General features: G+C 28.5%; 1 protein-coding gene across 2 annotated transcripts in view; it reads left to right on the top strand.

The window, feature by feature from the left end:
* Positions 1 to 658: 658 nt before the first annotated feature.
* Positions 659 to 19,467, top strand: part of LOC112600708 (apoptosis-stimulating of p53 protein 1) — a 101,963-nt gene continuing 83,154 nt past the window's right edge. Inside the window, exons 1-2 of one of the 2 annotated variants that reach the window (XM_025348017.1) lie at positions 659 to 1,499; positions 14,438 to 14,506. In XM_025348017.1, coding sequence (XP_025203802.1) covers positions 14,474 to 14,506 — 33 coding nt within the window. In that variant the 5' untranslated portion in view covers positions 659 to 1,499; positions 14,438 to 14,473. Of the gene's footprint in view, positions 1,652 to 14,437; positions 14,507 to 19,467 lie in introns of both variants that reach the window. The other variant, XM_025348016.1, reaches the window with a different exon arrangement.

Below are 19,467 nucleotides of genomic sequence, written 5' to 3'. Positions count from 1 at the left end.
ATAGAGTATCGCGATACTAGATACTCGATATTGGCTTAGAGTATCGCGATACTAGATACTCGATACTAAATACTGACTGTATTTAAAAAATGATTCACTGTTTTAAAAATATATATATTTATTAGGGGGATGACAAATAAAATAATAAAATTGAACTTATTCAGTAATAAAATAAATCAATATGACATTACATAATCTCGTTGTCACAACAATGCAAAAATAATCACAATACAATTACAGAACAATTAAATAATAATTCTACATTAAAATTTATAAATATAATAAAATAATTTTAGTAATAACATAATGTCCTAAATCCTAATATATTATAATAAATAAGTATAAGCCAGTCTGAATTTAATTTAAATAGTACATAACGTCATTAATTTTTAATACTAAAAACAAAAGATAAATTATAAAGATATTATTCGTTTCCTTTAAAATACAAGTTTTCCGTTGAATCAGATAATTTATTTCTGGATAAATACGTAACTGGAACGAAGTGGCCACCGTACACTCGACTGCGCGGTCCCGGTGGTGGAGGTGGCGGTGGCGGTGGCGGAGGAGGTCTCGTCCTCCTACCACCGAAATGAGGTACGGCTCTCCGCCGTCGACGTACAGTCCTCTCGCCACCCGTACTACCTGTGCCTGTGCGTTCGCGTGCGTGCACCGCACCGTCCGAACCACGGAACCGCCGCGCGCGCGCGTTTTGTAATTCAGTTTGGTAACGTGGCATCCCCCGGACAGGTATACCTGCGCTGTCCGTCTCGTCGTTAGTAATTCGTATGATTCCGACCCCCGACGAAGCGAGGGGATTTGAAAAAAAATAAAAAGAAGTAAAATAGAAAAAATTTAGTGGGTTCGCGTCCCCCTACCGCGCGAGGTTTTGTTTACGCGTGTCCGTGTGTGCGTGTGTTTTGTGCGGTGTGCGTGCTGCTCGGTCGTACGCGCCTGCGTGTGTGTGTGTGTGTGTGTACGATATATATATATTATACATAGGTATCTTATTGTTATTGTGCGCGTGTGTGCGAGGTTTGCCGGATCGTCGCGCCAGTGCGAAATTTTTGAAAAATACCCGTTTTTTTTTTTCTGTTTTTGTGGTGCCTCCATCCGTGGCCACCGTCCGGGATTTTGAGAGTTTCGCGAGTTTGGTTTCATTTTTTTTCTTTTTCTTTTTCTTTTTTTTTTTTTTTTTTTATACCTCTAACCGACTATCGGCCTCGCGCTCGCGTTCGGTTGCGGTGAAATTTTCGGTGGTTCGGTCTATTCGGTGTCCGATTTGTTCGCATTATTAAATTTGTTCTGTTTGTTTATCAATCGAATGCCGCCGGCGGCCCGAGTGATCCGAGCACATTAAATATTATTAATAATAATAATAAGTATCACGCGCTCCGCGCCGGTGTCAATAACCGACAAGTGGGACATCGCGCGTCAGCAAAGAAGTTTCTCCTTTTTACGGAGAGAGACATTCTACGCTGCGTGTACCGGTCTGCAAAACGGTCAGTGTACACGAATTTTATGTTTGCATTCTTCTGAACTGACAAAATGGTACCGGGGTGGTTAGGCCTTATCGACGACCAACTACCCATCTCGGGAGTCAGCTGCGATGTCTCTATCATGCGGAGGACGGCCCCGGTCGGCTATTTCATATGTAGGTTCTATCATTTAAACCTATTATCTATATCGTTGATGTAGAGTATAATATTATCGAACCGTTTTGTATCGAGGTTTTATATTTATCTTGTTAGTAGGTATAGCCTAGAGTACTTGCTATATTAGATTTCACACGTTTTGTTATCACCTTATCATACAAAGATCAGGTAACTTTTGAAATGTGTTCTTTACCATATCATTACATAGGGTATAGTAAGTATTTAAGTTTCGAGGCTACTGATATTTCATATCTATTGACGTCGTGTATGCGATTATCATAGGAACGCCGAGAAATAAGATCTATCTGTGACATGCCAGGAGAAATATAGGTAGTTGCAGGAAAGTTTATGTTTACGAATATTAAATAGGTAGGTAGTAAAGCCGTAAAGGTATGCATATTATTTTTATTCTCTCTCGGAAATCTAACCTAGCCTAACATTTAGTCCTTACAAGTTAAAATAATAATTTATTCAATTTAATACCATGACGATGATATTGTATCAATTGAAAGAAAATTAGACGTTTTTTATTGCATTTTTCAAGGTAAAACAAATAACGAATGGGAGTTCACATGTAGGTAGATGCTTATTAAGGCGTTTTGGCAGACGTTTTATTAACTGTTTAAGTCTCCTTGCGAAGTATATCTATAAGATAATATACTCGTTAAGTGGCAATTATAAAATTGTTAAATTGACTTGTACTATGTACCATACATGCACTAGTGGCGTAATTTTAAAATTTTGACTTAGTTTTGAGAGGAGGGGGCTAAAATTCGTAGTGTTATATATCGCAAAAAATTAAATTTGAGTTAAAAAAAAAAAAAAAAAATTGGTAGGAGGGACCGAAACCTCCTGCTCCCGATTGCGTAATTCTACCCTGTAGTTTTTGGTATTTTATTTTGTCCATTTTGTAGATTAATAGTGTTTTGTATTGACGAAAATCCAAAAAAAAATCACAGGGGAAAATCTCGGCAATTTGATTTTTATTAATCTTTAGGAATTTTAATTTAAATTGAATCTATACCTAACATTTAACTAATAATTTTAGATATATTTTTAACTCTAGTTTTTAATCAGTTTTGTACTTAAAAATTAGAGTAATATCAATTTTGAATATGGTTCAAAAAATTCTACTGAAAGTCGAAATTACCACCAAAATGTTCAAATCTGCTTACATTTGTGTATTGTACATGTAGTAGATAATAAAATAATCATACAGTACATTACGTAGATAGTTACGCGATTTACAAAAAAATTCAAATGTCCAATGTAGTTTAGGAAACGTAAAAATGTTTATTGCAAATGTATGTTTTTAACTACATTAGAGAAAAATTAGAAAACTTACTAACAATTTTTATTTCTTGTTAATTTTTTTTCAATTATATAAATATTCTTTGATTTAGAACTAAAGATTTTCGCTTATGAAAAAATGTTACTCAATTAAATTAAATTTAAAGCGAGATTTAATTATTTATGAATGTATTGTACAATTATTTGTTACTGAAGTATTGTATTTAATTATACTCTAAAAGTCTGAGATTAGTTGGAGAAATTAAATTATATGTCTTAGTTTTCACTTCCTTTTTTTATTAGTAGTTTAATGTCCTATTTTTTTATGAAGAGTTTTAAGAATGATTTGAAAATACTGAAAGATATTCTACTGTAGTTAAAATATGTGAATATACGCTATTTATAATTAAATATAAAATATAAAATTTACATACCTAATTGTTTGATTATTTTTAAATAAATATATCTGATACTTTTTTTATGTAAGGAATGGTTTTTGTAATTCTACTATAGATTTATAGATAGCAATTAGTAATTATCAGCCCATTTTTTTTATATTTAATAAATAAATTGTATGCAATCGACATATTTATTATTTTTGATTAGCAAAGTTAAAATTAAAAAAAAAACATGTCCCAGGATATCTATTTTCAGGAAAAAATATCTTTCAGTAGATACAAAAGAAAATAAATAAAATATGGCTTTTACGTATATAGCTCAACTTAATCTTATTGTTAGAAACTATTTTTCTTTTCTAAATAAAATGGATTTATTCAATTATATTTACATAATCTTAACTTTGTTGAATATTTTCTAATAGGTACGTTACAACCCCTAAGGTAAACCGATAAAATGTCTGTTCCTAGACACTAAAAAGTAAAAAGCATTATGCTAATTTTTAATTCTAATTTATGTTATTCATTTTACTTTTTTTCCAAGCAATTTACCTGTCGTACTTCTTCTTAACTATTTAAAATGTAAACTACGTGTTTATTGTGGTAGAAAAATATAATTCGAGTATATTCTATTTACAATATATTGTTGTATCAAAACTTATAATGAGTTGTGTCATGAGTAAATTCTATAAATATAGTGTTGACCGTGTTTTAACTAAATATTCTAATATTGGATGTTTTACAACAATGTAAGTGTGTGTTTTCAAAATTAATATTTTATGTCTGTCGTTATGTTTTTAAGCAGTAAAAATGCTCCAATCTTCAATATTGTAGTTGATATTTGGGAGTGAATTGAATCTATAATTTTATTTATAGTTTCCAGTTAGTACTTTCGAATTTGGAGGAATAAAGTTTGGAAATTCTCTTTAGCCTTAAAAATAATCGGAAAATTTCAAGGATAAACGTAAGAGAAATTTTCGTTAAAATTTTATTTTGTTATTATTATTATACCTACAATCTCCATGAAATCTTTAATAAATATTTTATCAAAAATTTCTTAGAAATGATATACCTACTCAATTATTTTTTGTGTTATTTAAATGAACATACTTATGAACATTTTGCACTTTTTTAGTATTTTTATCGATTTATTTTGAAAAAAAAAAAATGTTTTTCTATAGCAAAAGCTTGACGATTAATACAAAGTTTTTCATAAGTTTTTTTTTACGTGATCATAAAAATACTGAAAATATAAGGGTATATTTTATTTTTATGGAAATTTATATAAAAGTGTTGACATAATTGAATGTTTAATTGAATATAACGATTTTAGTTATTTAATTTTTATGTTGTAATTCAAAACATTAATATTTATTATGGGGACTAGAAACTTTTTGCGGTTATGAATAATATTATTTTCTGATTTTTTTTTATACATAATCCTCGATATAATCATAAGCTTTTTATACCACGATTCTATTCATACCGTTCTAGGATATTAACTTGAATTGAATAACATAAATATAATATAATATAATATATTAATTCACAATCGTTTTTTATCGTATGTAATGGTTTGTTAATAAATTGAATCAAACATTTCTATTTTAGGCACCTCTCTTACGTTTTGAAATTTTGAAATCTATTATATGTCAAGAAACTTTGACTTCTTAATTAAAAAAAATAATAATAATATTATTTTATAACTTTTAAATAATAATTTTAATTATTGTAATAAAGAATAGTTTTACTTTAATAATCAAAGAACTTTGAATGCTTCATATAAAACTATAAGAGTATAACTACAATTCTACCTCCCAATTGTATAGTTATGTCAGTGAGTTAGATGCCGAAATTGTATGCATTTGCATGTGCATACTGAGTGAATGCACTTATACGAGGGTTTGAAATGTGGGAAATTCAGACTCAACTGATTCCATAGACCAAATTTAATTTAGCATATAATGGCATATTTGGAGGGCTGGGGCATATTTTTTCATATGTACATATTATAATGTGTATTATTTTGAAAATTATGATTTTTAAATACTGCCATATTGGCGAAAAAAAATTACTATCAACACAGTATAGAATTTTATCTTCTTTAGTTCGATATCATGTTGATAAACTATTATCTGATAAATTAAATTACTTTTAAAGTTACTTCTTAAAGTTGTGTAAAAATTTAGCATTTATTTATTGGCAACACTGGAAATTTTGCTATAATTTATTTGTTTAAACTGTTTTTTTTATATTTAAATATTTTGTTGATATACTTAAATGTTAAAAGGTCTAACACTCCTAATTTTGTTATGCTTATTTGTTTTATTTGTTCTAATGTTTGTAGTTGTTTAAAATAATATAAATTTATGGTGCATATTTGAGCATATTTTTCAATTATTTGTGCATATTAATGCATATTTTGACCCTTTTACTTTGCATATTTACATCATATTTGCCATATTATTAGTGCATATAATTCTGGTCTCTAAGTCTTATGTATAACTGTGTAAGTACAATTTTGATTTCCACGTATGACATTATTTAAACATGTATTACCTACCATAAAATGATTAAAATGTATTATTGTAGTTAGATAACACTTTTTAAACTTTGGTGATCTTTTGAATTGTACTATTGACGTAATTATGTATCATTAAGCTAATACCTATATAAACTCGCATAATTATATTTGATACATTCATATAATTTATTTTAATTTTCGGTTTTATATAAATGTTGTAACTTTAATAGTGAATTATAAAAACTATTTTATACTTAAATAACTAAAATGTTTATTTCTAGAATAATCGAATTTTAAGTTTTTGCGAAAATAAACCAAATATTTAAAAATTAATATTTTATTTTGAACTTCACTTGGTTATAAGAGATTTAAATAAATTGGCAAGTTCCGAAGTACCGTTAATTTTTTTTTTTTTTTTTTGATTTTATAAAAAAGGGAATAATGTTGTCTTGGATTTTAATATCTAATCAGTTTTTAAAAACAATCCCATGGAAATATAAGTACTCTTCAATTTCTCATTAGTATATTCTATTTAACATAAGCTTTTAACTTAAAAAAAAAATGTTGTTGAATAAAACTTACTTATGTAAATAATGTAGGTGAAGGCATCTGTAGTATACGTGTAATATAGGTACTACACACAATAAATATATGTTTTATTTTGGTTGAACATTTTTAATTAAAAGTTATATTTATTATTTTATTGTTTTAAGAGAATTTTAGTTTGTTTTAAAATGTCTGTTCTGTTTGTGTAGATATATTTGGAGCTTGTATTGATTGATACTCAGACATAATGTTAATTAAAATAATTTGATAGTAGAGAGAAGTGTACTCAAGGTTGAATAAAAGATTAGATGTGTGCTATGGTAAATAATGTTTTTACTTACCCGTATATGGATATGTATTGTAATCATGATAACAGTCAATCCCTATTCTTGAACATACATTCACTTTTCACACCCACAGAAGTTAAATAACTTTATTGTACATTTGTTTATCTGGTCTCTCAGATAACAACTTCCGAATCTATACTTGGTAATGAATTTTTTAAATTCATTTTTTATGGGAAATATGTACGTGTATAATTTTATACTGAACAGTATTGCAGTTAATAGAACTTTATTGCAGGGGTACTGTTGTTTATTAGTATAAAAACAAGACAATTTATATTTATTAAATGCCATATTGTATTGAACTGTACATGACGTATGGTAATGAATAATGATTAATGGATAATATATATTAAGTAGTGCGTTTAGCGTAGGTGGGTAGGCTTAAATAGCAAATAATATGAGCTGGGTCGACTTGTGTCAGTGTCGGGTTTCCTTGCGTTAAAAAAAAAAAAAACAAATTACAAAATAATTGTGTGTCACATCAAGTATGATCACAATAAAATCCGCGAAATAAAAAATGAGTATACGTATAATATGTATTATAACGATCAGGTACCAGTATAGATGGTCGCGTGTTTATTTGAGTCTATCCGGAGGCCAAACTGTATATATGTAGTGATATGTGAGTGTGTGTGTACTTTTTCGTTGTTGATGGGTTAAAAAGTAAAGTCGTAAAAGAGGGGTTTGATGTGAATTTTTAATCGTACTCGATGGCGGTAGAGAGAAGTCACCTTCACCGCCGTTCGCCCGTGTGGAATTGACATTCTCGACTGGTCGACCTTGGCGCGCAATCCATTGGCAGTCGTATTGTCTGCACAGCTTTGGTACCGGCCGGCCAATAGACCGATTCTTAGCCCGCGTGGTCTTTTGTCGTAGATTACTGAATATCAATTATTGTTGTTGTCGATTTTACCTTAGTATCCACGACTAGGATAATAGAGTACGTATTATGTTTAGGTTTCGTTACTCTGGATATATTTCTATTTTTTTTTTATAGTTTTTTGTTGTTGTTGTATTATTCATTTTGATGAATACTGTTCCTCTAGGTCTAGTGTCTAGATGATTGCAGAATGTTATACCTTACTATTATCAATAGTTATCTTTAATTAACTATAAATTACTTAGTTCGAATTTGTACGTCTACGTTTATTAGATTTTAATCATTTTTAATTTTTTTTTTAATATTATATAACATAATATACTCAATTATGTTAAATATTTTATTAAGTTTATTATTTTCAATGTATAGTAATTTGTGAATGTAATCTTAATTTAGAAAACTATGTAACACAAAGTAATAAAATTAAGTGTTATAAAATGGAAAGGCTTTATAGCTTATATTACATGACTCTCGTTATTGGAAATTTGATTTAATTTATTGGGAGAATCTATGTAGGTAGGTACTTATGTTGAAGCCGCTTACTGTTTAATACATCTATGATCTATCTATTGCATGGAGAGGATTTTTTCTGTTAATAAGAACGTTATTTTAAAACAAATTTTAGCCAAAAAGACATCGTAAGTTCGATAATGGGTCAACTCATGCTAACACTTAAGTTAGCAACACAAAATTAGAACTGCTGGATGTATGCTTTAGTAAGAGGGAGATAACACAAAAGTCTTCTTAATACAAAGGGCTTAGAATTTCAAAGTAAATTTAATGACTTCGTATGAACAGTCTGAAAATAATGTAACCAAGGCTATTTGTCTGTTTATAACATGCAATTAGACTTTATTTTTATAGGAGAAGTTTAGTGATTTTTAAAAGATAATGAGTATAATAATTAATTGTTATTAATAAAACTGAATAAGTACTGATTAAAATTTAAAATCATTGTGATTTAATTTGATTTATATAATATAATAACTTTAAACTATATCTATACATCAAATTAAATCACATCGATTTTAAATAATTGTAATAGTAATCACTACTTATTCAATATTATTTATAATGATAATAATTGTATACTCAATTTTTTATGAGTATTAACTGAAACTTTAAAAAAATATATGTATATATAATATACATTTATAATAGTGATAATTATTTATTTATCTTATATTTATTTCCAATACATTTAAAGTTAAAATTGAGTATTATTGAATCATTTAAATGTTAACTTAAATTTTATTAAATCAATTATTAGTAGTGTTTGAATTGAAAAACAATAATTAAAATAATACGTCGAATTGAGTTAAGTATTATTATTTAATTGGAAAACCATATACTGTAATTAAAATAATATTTGATGGGACAATACAATTTTCCTATCATGAAAGCCATACGAGTTCTACTGTTTACTTATAGAGCTATAACATATTTTGATTGTTGCACATTATGTGTTTATATCGTATATATATATCTCAAGTATAAGTTACCATACTTATGAATAAAATGAAAAAAACTTTAAGTTCGTTGAAGAATATTAAATTATTTAATTTGTAAACAGTTTGAAGTATAAGTGTGAGTTTTAAATAAGCTATATACTTGATTAATTAAGTAACATCGCGTTTATGATGTGTACATAATAAGTATATAACAGTAGTACAGCACCTAACCTAACCTAACATGTGCACTATGTAGGGAATTAGCCAGGGGCCCACTTTTTTTTCGGGTTTCCAGTGTTGTAACCACTTAGTTGTATGTTGGTAAACGGGAAACATCATATTCTACTCTATACCATGTTATGTCTAATATGTAATTATAAATTCATGTATAAAGATTAATTAACATTTTCTTTAAATTATTTGCAATGAATTTATTTTTTTTTATCTCAACGATTTATTTATAAACATATGAGTGAAGTTTTAGTGCCTGCAATATTATTTTAAGTCATTCACAATTTCAAGATTTTAACTACCATATCCGAGTACTTCATTATTTTTCAAAAATGAAAAACATACTGTAGGTGCAACTAATATATTAAACATACATTGTTTAGCTTAAAATATAAAATCAATTTGCACTTAATATACATATATATATATAATATATCTATTTTGTTTTTGATTATAATCTGTGAATGAAAAAGAAAAAACAATAGTTATATTATAAACATTTAAAAGTTTTTTAATGTATTATATATAGCCAACCCTTCAAAAGAAAGTCCGTTGTGCATTATATACCTATAGGTACTATTAAGATCCAATAACATATCGTAAACAATGGAACTAATGGAAACACCACCGTACATCCGGCTCACTCTCTCTCTCTCTCTCTTTCACACACACACACACACACACACACACACACACACACACGTGGTCGAATGGAAATGACAACACATGTCCGGGAAATAGCGTTCAGCAATAAATCACGGGCGCGCCCAAGTGTTGGTATATATTGTAACGATTAACGCCACCATGACGTGCACCTTTGCAGTACTTACACACCCTACCCAAAATTCTAGGACTCCGTGACAGCGGTGGGTTTTTATGCATATCTTTAACCCTTATAGCGTGTGTGCCAGTGCGTTGGTTTTATTTTTTCTCTGATTCATTTTCCTTTGCCGTTTATATAAAATAATAATTTTAGTTGCACAATATTATGCCCGTATAAAATCGTCTTTTTTAGAGAATATTACCTTTTTATAAGTACAACTCTGCTGAACATGGGGTTCGTTTCCATCCTATTTAGTGAGAAATACGTGATATACGACTATAGTTAATATTTACGTGGACGCGTGGTTAATGATGTATGTAATTGTTTTTTTAGTGGGTGGTTTATTAGATAGTAAGTACTTAGTCAGCTGGTATATTATCTATACACTTTTTAAAAGTATTTGTAAAAATACAAAAATAGAATTTTTATTGATCAGAGGTAATTAGGTTATTAGGATTTTGTTCGTATATATATATTTAATGTTTTATCGTAGACGTAAAATGTTTAATGCTTTTCAATTGTTATGGTTGTTTATTTTTTATTAAAATAATAGTTTAATTATTATTAAACTAAAATAATTACAATACAAAAATTAATAATTATTTTTTATTAATTTTCATTTTTTTTTCGTGTAAAAAATAATTTGAATAAGTATTACAATGGTATAATTTATTATATTATTTTTACCTACTAATTATTTTAAATTAAATATTTGTACAATTTGTATTAATTTTTCGCAACTATATTAAATAATTGAATTTTTAAAACCAATCAATTTATTTAATTTGTTTGTTTAATATTCCGTAATTAACCCGGGATTCAAGGGTATTAGATTTCCTAGTTACATATTTTTATACATAATGTCATATGTATTCAAATTTTTTTATCTTATTTTTTTTATTAATTTGTAAGTTTAATTTATAGCTTTAGAAGAACAATTTAGATACGTTTTAAACAATTAGATAGCTAAATTTGTAATACGATGCTTAATTGTAGTTTAAATGTTCAACTTATTTTTATTAATATTTGACAGAAATTATTGTGGTATTTAAATAAGAATATGCTGAGAACGAATGAGGATTCATTAATTGTATTGTTTAGATTTTCATTAAGATATAATATGCCAAAGCTACATGGAATTCTTCCAAAAATAACTGTTAAGTTTGTGTAACAAATACAGTATGTAACTTGTTGGACGTACAAAAAAATAAAAAAATAAAATAAAATCATTAATAGCAGTTAGTTTTAAATCCCGAGAGGAACGATTGGTGTTCTAATAATATATGTGTTATTATTTATTTTTTAATTTAAAGTTCGTCATAAATTAATTCAACACTTTTTAGTTTGAGAATAGTTGCTAGTAGTCATCGAATCTAATTATAATTAGAGGGTCGAAATTGAAAAACTTCAAGCACTTTTCAAAATAATAGAGAGTAATTTTAAAAAATTGAGCACACCGAACACCTACTATGCTTAGCAGAGCGACTTGTACCCGTTTTTCAATATTTATAAGTTATAACTAGGGCTTGGAAGTTGTAACAGCTATAAAAGGCAAAATATGCACGAAAATACTACAAAATATGCATTAAAATAATGTTAAATATGCAAAAAAATTATTATTTTGAATTCCAAAAAAATAAAAATAAAAATACATCAGATCTTATTAATTAATTAATTAAATAATAATATATCTACATAAAAACTGTTTATAACTGAAAACAATTTATAACTGGTTGGAATTTTGACATCTTTTTGAGTTAAAAATATTTTTGAAATTACAATAAATACCTTCGTTAAAAAATTTTGAGTTTTATATAATTATATTAAATATTAATTGAAATATATAGGTTAAGAAAGAAAAAAAATCAAATTTTTTTGAGAAATATGAAATATGTATAATATGCGTATAAAATCAATGAAATATGCACATTATTTTTTAGCTAAAATTGAAAAAATATGCAAAATATGCGTTTTTAATTTTCAATTTTTTAACTCTCCATTGTACAGATCAGATTTCTAACTTGGTCTGCTATAAATTGAGAGCATACAGATCAATATGCAATTCCTACAACTTCAGAGCCCTAGTTATAACTAACCATATTTGTATAAAAATAACTTACCAAGGCAATCAAAATTATTTACATAAGTTTTTTTAAAATTCTCAGTAAATTATATTTAATTATACACACAAATAGTTTATTATAATATTTGAGTCTTATATTTATTTGAATTTGCTTAGATATTATTATAAAAACTGTAATCTTAGTTGTTAGATAGTACCTAATTTTAAAATGATGTATAAATATTATACGTTTACTCAGAAATCATATACATTATTCAAAAAAATATTTGTACTACTACATATAATTATAATTCAACTTTTCTTTTCTTTTTATGATTTTCATTGGTATTGTCGTAAGAAAAATATTTTTGGCAGAATACCAAGTATTGGTAACTTAAGTAGATATTGACTGAGATATTTACATGTTTTTATGTATATTATTTTAAAATCGGTGATTTTTGATTGAAAATTATGTTGTGTTTGAAGAAGATTGGTATAGATAGTAATCTAAAATATTTTCGTTTTATTAATTATAAATATGTTTGTTTTAAATTATGTTTAAGTTAGAAAAATAAGACTGAATAGAAAAACAAAACAATTTAAGGCTTAATATAATAGTGTATGGTGATTTTTTAAATGATATACAAGTTAGTTCGTAGTTACATATATACGTGTGTCAATTGAGTGTTAAATGATTTTTTTTTGAAAATGTATCTTTAATCCATTTTTTGAGATTTAAAATATAGGTGATCAGAACACTTTATACAAATGTTTTATTAGGCTGAGTTCTAAAATAAATTGTATAAAAATATAAAATTAATTAATATATTGTATATAAATTTATAATATATTATATTAAGCTATGATCAAGTATATGGTTGTAAAATTATTTTATTCAATAGATAAACTTAAAAACACTATTGGATAATACAAATGTTAAAGCAAATAGGTATTTAGTAAAAATACAATTTTAGGTATAGAATATTTTAGTGAATTATTAGTTTTAATTATTAAATATAAGACACATAGTTACCTTTCTCCGAGATGAGTGAAATGAGATGAGAGCCAAATACCCACTTTCTTACCTTGTTTGTAGTTTACCGTTCTCTGTCGTGCACTACACTTCTTTCTATAGAACTAACCTATTCAAAGTGTAAATAATTATTTAAAATATGTAATGTCGATGAATCTAGTTTTAGTTTTAATGGATTTGTTTTAAATAATTTGTAATAAGATTTCGCATTGTTGTTTTTTTTTTTTTTGTGTGTGTATCTATTGGATTACTTTATTAATAAACTGTACATTATTAGATTATATTGTTTATACAATTCATTTAGAGGCAGGTATTGGTTATTAACCATTTTCTTATGTAAATATTGATGGCGTAAAGCAGGAATGGGTAACTGGCGGCCCGCGAGCCTTTTTTATTTTGCCGTTCTTCATTTTCAAGTTACATCATATAATTTTTCAAAGTTAAAAATTTACATTGTAAACAAAATAAATGCTAATTAAAATGCATATTTTGAATAACTTTTTTTTTTTTGTTTTGCTTTCTTTGGTTTGGCCCGCTAGATTTTTAATTTTAAGGAATGATGTGATGTGAAATTCGATTGATTTCTAACGGATATTACCTACGTTATGCTGTTAGGAGGAGTCGTGTATAGAACGATAAATAAAAATATGGTTTTGTAATAAAATAAGGCATAAAAGTTGGTACGTATTACATATTTTGACGAAAAATACCTATGTTTACAAATCACAATGAATGTGTAATATACATTTTAATAACATTTTATAGGTTTGATTTAATATTAGATAAATAAAAAATGTATAACAAAGTTGATACACATGTAATAGGTATATCACCTTGTTATGATTCTGATGGTTGTAATTAACACTTTGGTAACAACTAATTGCGATTTATCAATAATCAATATTATAAGTACTGCATTTGATATTAATTGATCGTTAAATGTCTTTAATATGTAAATTGGAGTTTATATTTTCCCCACTTTATAGGCAACCATTATCATAGTAAAATATATGGCGTTTAGCCAAATTGGCTTTTGTTCAGTTTTTGGGCGTATTAGTATAGTTTATCAAAATGAAATATATTGTTTGGGAATAAAAAATGATGAGTACCTTTACTTATAAGTTATAGAGTAAATTAAGTTTACGAGCAATAAAAATAATATAGTACACCTATTTTATAATGATTTCATTTGTATTATTACAGAAATCATGAAGAGACGACATTTAGAGGCCTAATGGAATGAAGGAATCTACAGGCTTTTTCGGCGACCCGGTAAGTAATATAAATAATTTATAACTTAAATAGGTATACGTTTTTAACAGATCGTTTGTATTTGATTTCCACGGTATTTTCATTAAATTAACTTTACGACTTTTTGGTTTGTAGTACTTTCTGTTTGAAATATGAATAACTCGTTCATAACAATGCCGATTGCAAAACTGGTTTGAGTAACACGTAGAATTATTTATAAAAAACCTATACTTATAGAAAACCTGTTTTCGTTTCCCGCCAATAATTTTGATACTGAAAAATAACACTATTATTGTACCTACTTAATATTGATATTTAATAGGTCTGTAAATGCATTACAATATTGAACTATTTGTCATATTTTTTTTTATTTATAATCTAAACTTCTACAAGTATTTGATGAATGATTATTGGTAATACTGACAATAAATAATGTAAAAAAGCTGCTATACCTCGTGCTATACATATCATGAATACTATATAAATTTATTAGGTATAGTCTATAAGTACATCGTTTTTATTTAAATATTTAATTTTATATTAGTTTTTAATAATTTTACAAAAATAATAATAAATATTGTAAAAGTTTCCCGTATTATTTTAATATCCATAATCAATTAGTCGAAAATAATTATCGAAAATTATCACCCAAGAGATTGTAGAGATAAAAGAAGCTGAACAATTTTAAGATTTTTTTCGTTTTTAAAACTGTGTAAGTCTCAATAGCATCGTATATTCATATATCATAAATATACTTTTATACATGTAAATATAGTATATTTTTATAAACATAATGTGTACGTGTGCTTATAGTTTTTTTTCAAATATCTGGTACATGCTGAATCTAAAATTTTTTATTTGATATTTTTTTCATTTTTTATTTATTTATTTATTTTTATTATTAAGCGCATTTATTATTGTTGTATATATTTATTAAGTGAAACAGACAAAAGAATTGACTTGATAAATCATATTGAATACTAATTTATTGGTCACATGAAGTTATTTTTATATAATATAGTGCACATAGAGACATAGGTTACATGACGCATGTACCGTGCGACCCATTGCATGTGTCCGAAAGTTGGTGAACCGGAGCAAGGACCAGTGAACCGTTTTATTCTATGTGTGCTACTATAATATTGCGGACGTGTTCATTTCCATTCCTTTATATTTTGAACGTAAACGAGTGAACCGCATAATATATACGTTCGGGTACACATTTTCAAATCAAAACATAACATAGAAAACACTACTAGGTATTTGTAAAAATTGTGAACGTTTTTGAAATACTTCCATTTTTATTAGGTTTAATTGATTTCATATTTAATAATTGCCATCAAATATTTCTTTTAGTTAATTTTCCTTTTAAAATTAATTAATTATTGAATATATTATTTAATTCAATTCATTATTTTTTTTTAGGATATTATTTATTTAAAAATTTAACGTCAGTAATATTATTTACTTTAGTACAGTGTAGTACATATATTAACACGTGTTATATTAGAGGTTCTTAATATTTTCTAGGTCATGGACCACTTAGATACAAAATATAGCCACGTAGCCTTCCCCCTAAAAAAATCGTTTAATTAGATTAGGTATCATTTAATACTTGGATGTAATTTAAAATTCAGACTAATTTAAGAGATATAAATCTAGTGGCGAATAGAATCAAACATTTAATTTGCATGTATTGAACTCTAATCAATATTCATCGAAATTCGATCTATTTTTTTTTTTTTGATTGAAAATCTTGGTATGCCATTTCTTTTGATCTTAAATTAATTAATAATTATGTCATCTTAAAAGGTATGAATCATTTATATAGTTTCCACCAAAAAAGTATATGTGTATCCATGTTTCTGATTTTGAATATTTATTTAAAATTTAAATAAAAAACGTATTATAGTTATAAATGCATTAAAAATTAAAATTTTAATTGAAAAAAAAAATGGCAAAAGTAGGTAACCGTTTTGCTATTTAGTTGGTACCTTTTGAGTGAGTCTAGTTCGTCATATTAAATTTCGAGTTACACCGAAAAAACAAAATCGATATTGTTAAAAATTGAATTTACTGGGTTACTTTAAAAAATATTATGGTTTTTAATTTTGACTTCTTTTAAGTACAAGCTAGATCTAATTTGTTATCAGACAATACTTTTAGTATCGAAGATCGAAACATTTTATCGACTATTTAACATGTAGACACACAAGAATAAACGTACATCATTGTAAAATTAAAACGCTCATCGCTCTGTTTAGGATCTAATATAAACTATAATATTTGATATTTATATAGTATGTCGTATATGCGATGCATTGTTCGGCTGGGAGATGTTTAGACTACACTGATGTGGATTAAATGTTTTACTAAGTGTAGTTTTAGATTGAGAGTATTACACTGATATCATTCAACGTAGTAATTGAAAAAAAATATAAAAATCTGCTTTTTTTTCTTGAATTATAATGAATGCCTTTTGTTTTGATGTTTTATTAACATATGCATTTAATCTGTGCATACTTTTCTATGAACTGACATGTTCACACCCATATATCATTCAAATCTGCATTATGTTAATTGTTATATATTACATTATTAAAAAAAAAAAAAAAAAAACAATAACAATAATTTTCGATGTTGCAATTTACTTGTAATTATTTTCATGACTCCATTTTCCATTACGATGTTTTTTTTAATGACGAAGTACTACATGCTTTGCCAAAATATATACCGAGCATTTGAAGGTCATATTTTGTTAATGTTTCAGACTGAACACTTCGTTCTGTGTTTAGTATTTACAATATACATAATACGTCAGTATTTAAACGCTTGTCCTTGGATAACAAATAAATTATATGTTCATTTTGGTTTGGAAGTCTAATAAAAAGTTAAAAAGAAATTTTACACCTCGTTTTAGTGTTTCAAAAAAAAATCAGTTTTATTTTCAGATTTAGAAATAGTTTTGCAATGACGAATAACTAAAAAACCAGTTTTTATGGATGTTTATGAGTGATACATATAGTATACGTAATAAACAGTGGCTCGTACATAGGTAGGTATACAAATATTACAATTCTAAAAATTCATTTCAAGAAGATTTATGTTTAATATTTAATACATTTTTTCAAACTAAAAGTGTAGTTTGTTTTTTTTAATAATATTATTTTACTACCTAAAGGCTCATAGTATTGTAGTTAATCTTTCTTCAGGCATGAGTAACTCGTAAACCTATATATTACATAAAAATAAAATTTTTATAGATGTAAGCGGGAATGTATTTATTTGTAAAATGGGCAAAGCTAGGAATTCAGTATTTTTTTTAACTTATTAAAGTTTAGTATTTTAATTTTTGTCTTAAAAAAAAAAAATGTTATTACTATAAATAAAAAAAAAAGGTTGAACATTTAAAATGCCTATAAAATATAAATAGCTAAAAAAACCATATATTTATTAAGTTATTTCATGTATAAAAAATGCTAATATAAAATATATTTTGATAAAAATATCATATCTCTACGGTTATTCCTGTTTTAATTATAACAAAAATCAAAATCGATTTTGTTTAAAACTGGTGTTTTTTTTTCTGATCATTCTGAATAATTTTTAAAATTTTATTTTTAAAAAAAATGTCTGCGTGAACGAGCGGTCCCGAAAACAATCTGTAAAATCAATACGAATTCTGTTTATCGACAAGTGTAAAAAAGTCCTAGGTATTGTTTACAAATTAATTTGTTACATTGTATTTGACCGTTTGAAAGAGTAATAATTGTTATTTTTCTAAAGACTTGGCGTTTTCGACGTCTATTCTCGGGGTCTGTAATTGATATGTTATCGATGGCGGTCTGATGAAATCCGACCGATGTGGATAACGTCATAATAACAATACGGTTACGCGTTGCACGTCGATCGACGTTATGCGTTATGGCGCTGTCGTTTCTCGGCGCGCAGCATTAGGGGTGAGAACTGCACCGTCAGAGAAACCGCCTTGTGTAGCACTCCTGGTGACGCGTGTTTGCAGGAGCAATTGACACCGCCGTCGTGTACTGCTGAGAGATCGTGTCCATGTGGGGGTATACACCCAGGTCGATCGGAATCACGGGCCGGAGCAACAACAATAATAACAACGTCCGCAAACGACATAAACACGGCGCGCACCGCACACACACCAACCTTGCTCCACACAGAATATGACCCTCGGCCGCCACCGCCGAGCATTCTTGCCGGATTATTGGAATTCCACACCTGAACGACATGCGGTGCGTGCGCCCCACCCGAAGCGGCGGCAACGGTAACCGGTGGGGCGCGAGACCGGTGTCGGCTCGGTCGGCGGTGGCGGCCGGGACCGTGGTCGCTAAGCCCGTACAACACGCGTGTCCCGTACAATAATATAGTCGTGCGCCGCGTACCGGTTCCCATACGTGCCGCCGCCCGGCCGTACTGTTCACTCGTCCGCGGACCGTATGTTTCGCGCGCGCATTTCTCCGCACACCGCCGCGGTCGTTTTTCGATACCGCTCGACGTCGCCGTATTACGACAACGACGACGACGACGACGACGACGACAACAATAACAACAACAACAACAACAACAACAACGACTGTTGCTGCTATTACTACTATTACTGCAGCTGCTTATTAGATACTACCTCCGTCGTCGCCGCCGCCGTCGCCGCCGCCACCACTACCACCACCAAGTCGGCGGCGTTTGTCGCCGGCACCGCCGTCCGTGCAGGTTTCCGCCGCGTTCGTTTTGAATGCCGCCGGTACGCGACCGCCGCCGCCGCCACCACCGTCGTCGCCGCCGCCGTCGCCGCCGGACACTGATCCGCCCGGAACCGCCGCCACAGCCGTCGTCGTCGACATGGGAATATTCCGGTGTCCGCTGATCAGGTTCAGTCAGCGGCGGGCCAGACAGCGTCGGTTGCCGGAAGAGACGTCGCCGCCCGGAGACACGTCGAAACCACCACCGTACGCCGTCGC

The sequence above is a fragment of the Melanaphis sacchari genome, unplaced genomic scaffold (assembly GCF_002803265.2).
Source record: "Melanaphis sacchari strain LSU unplaced genomic scaffold, SCAv2.0 Contig66_pilon_pilon, whole genome shotgun sequence".
NCBI classification, from domain to species: Eukaryota; Metazoa; Arthropoda; class Insecta; order Hemiptera; family Aphididae; genus Melanaphis; species Melanaphis sacchari.
Note: the sequence above shows the minus strand (reverse complement) of the source record. Positions and strands in the feature narration are given on the sequence as shown.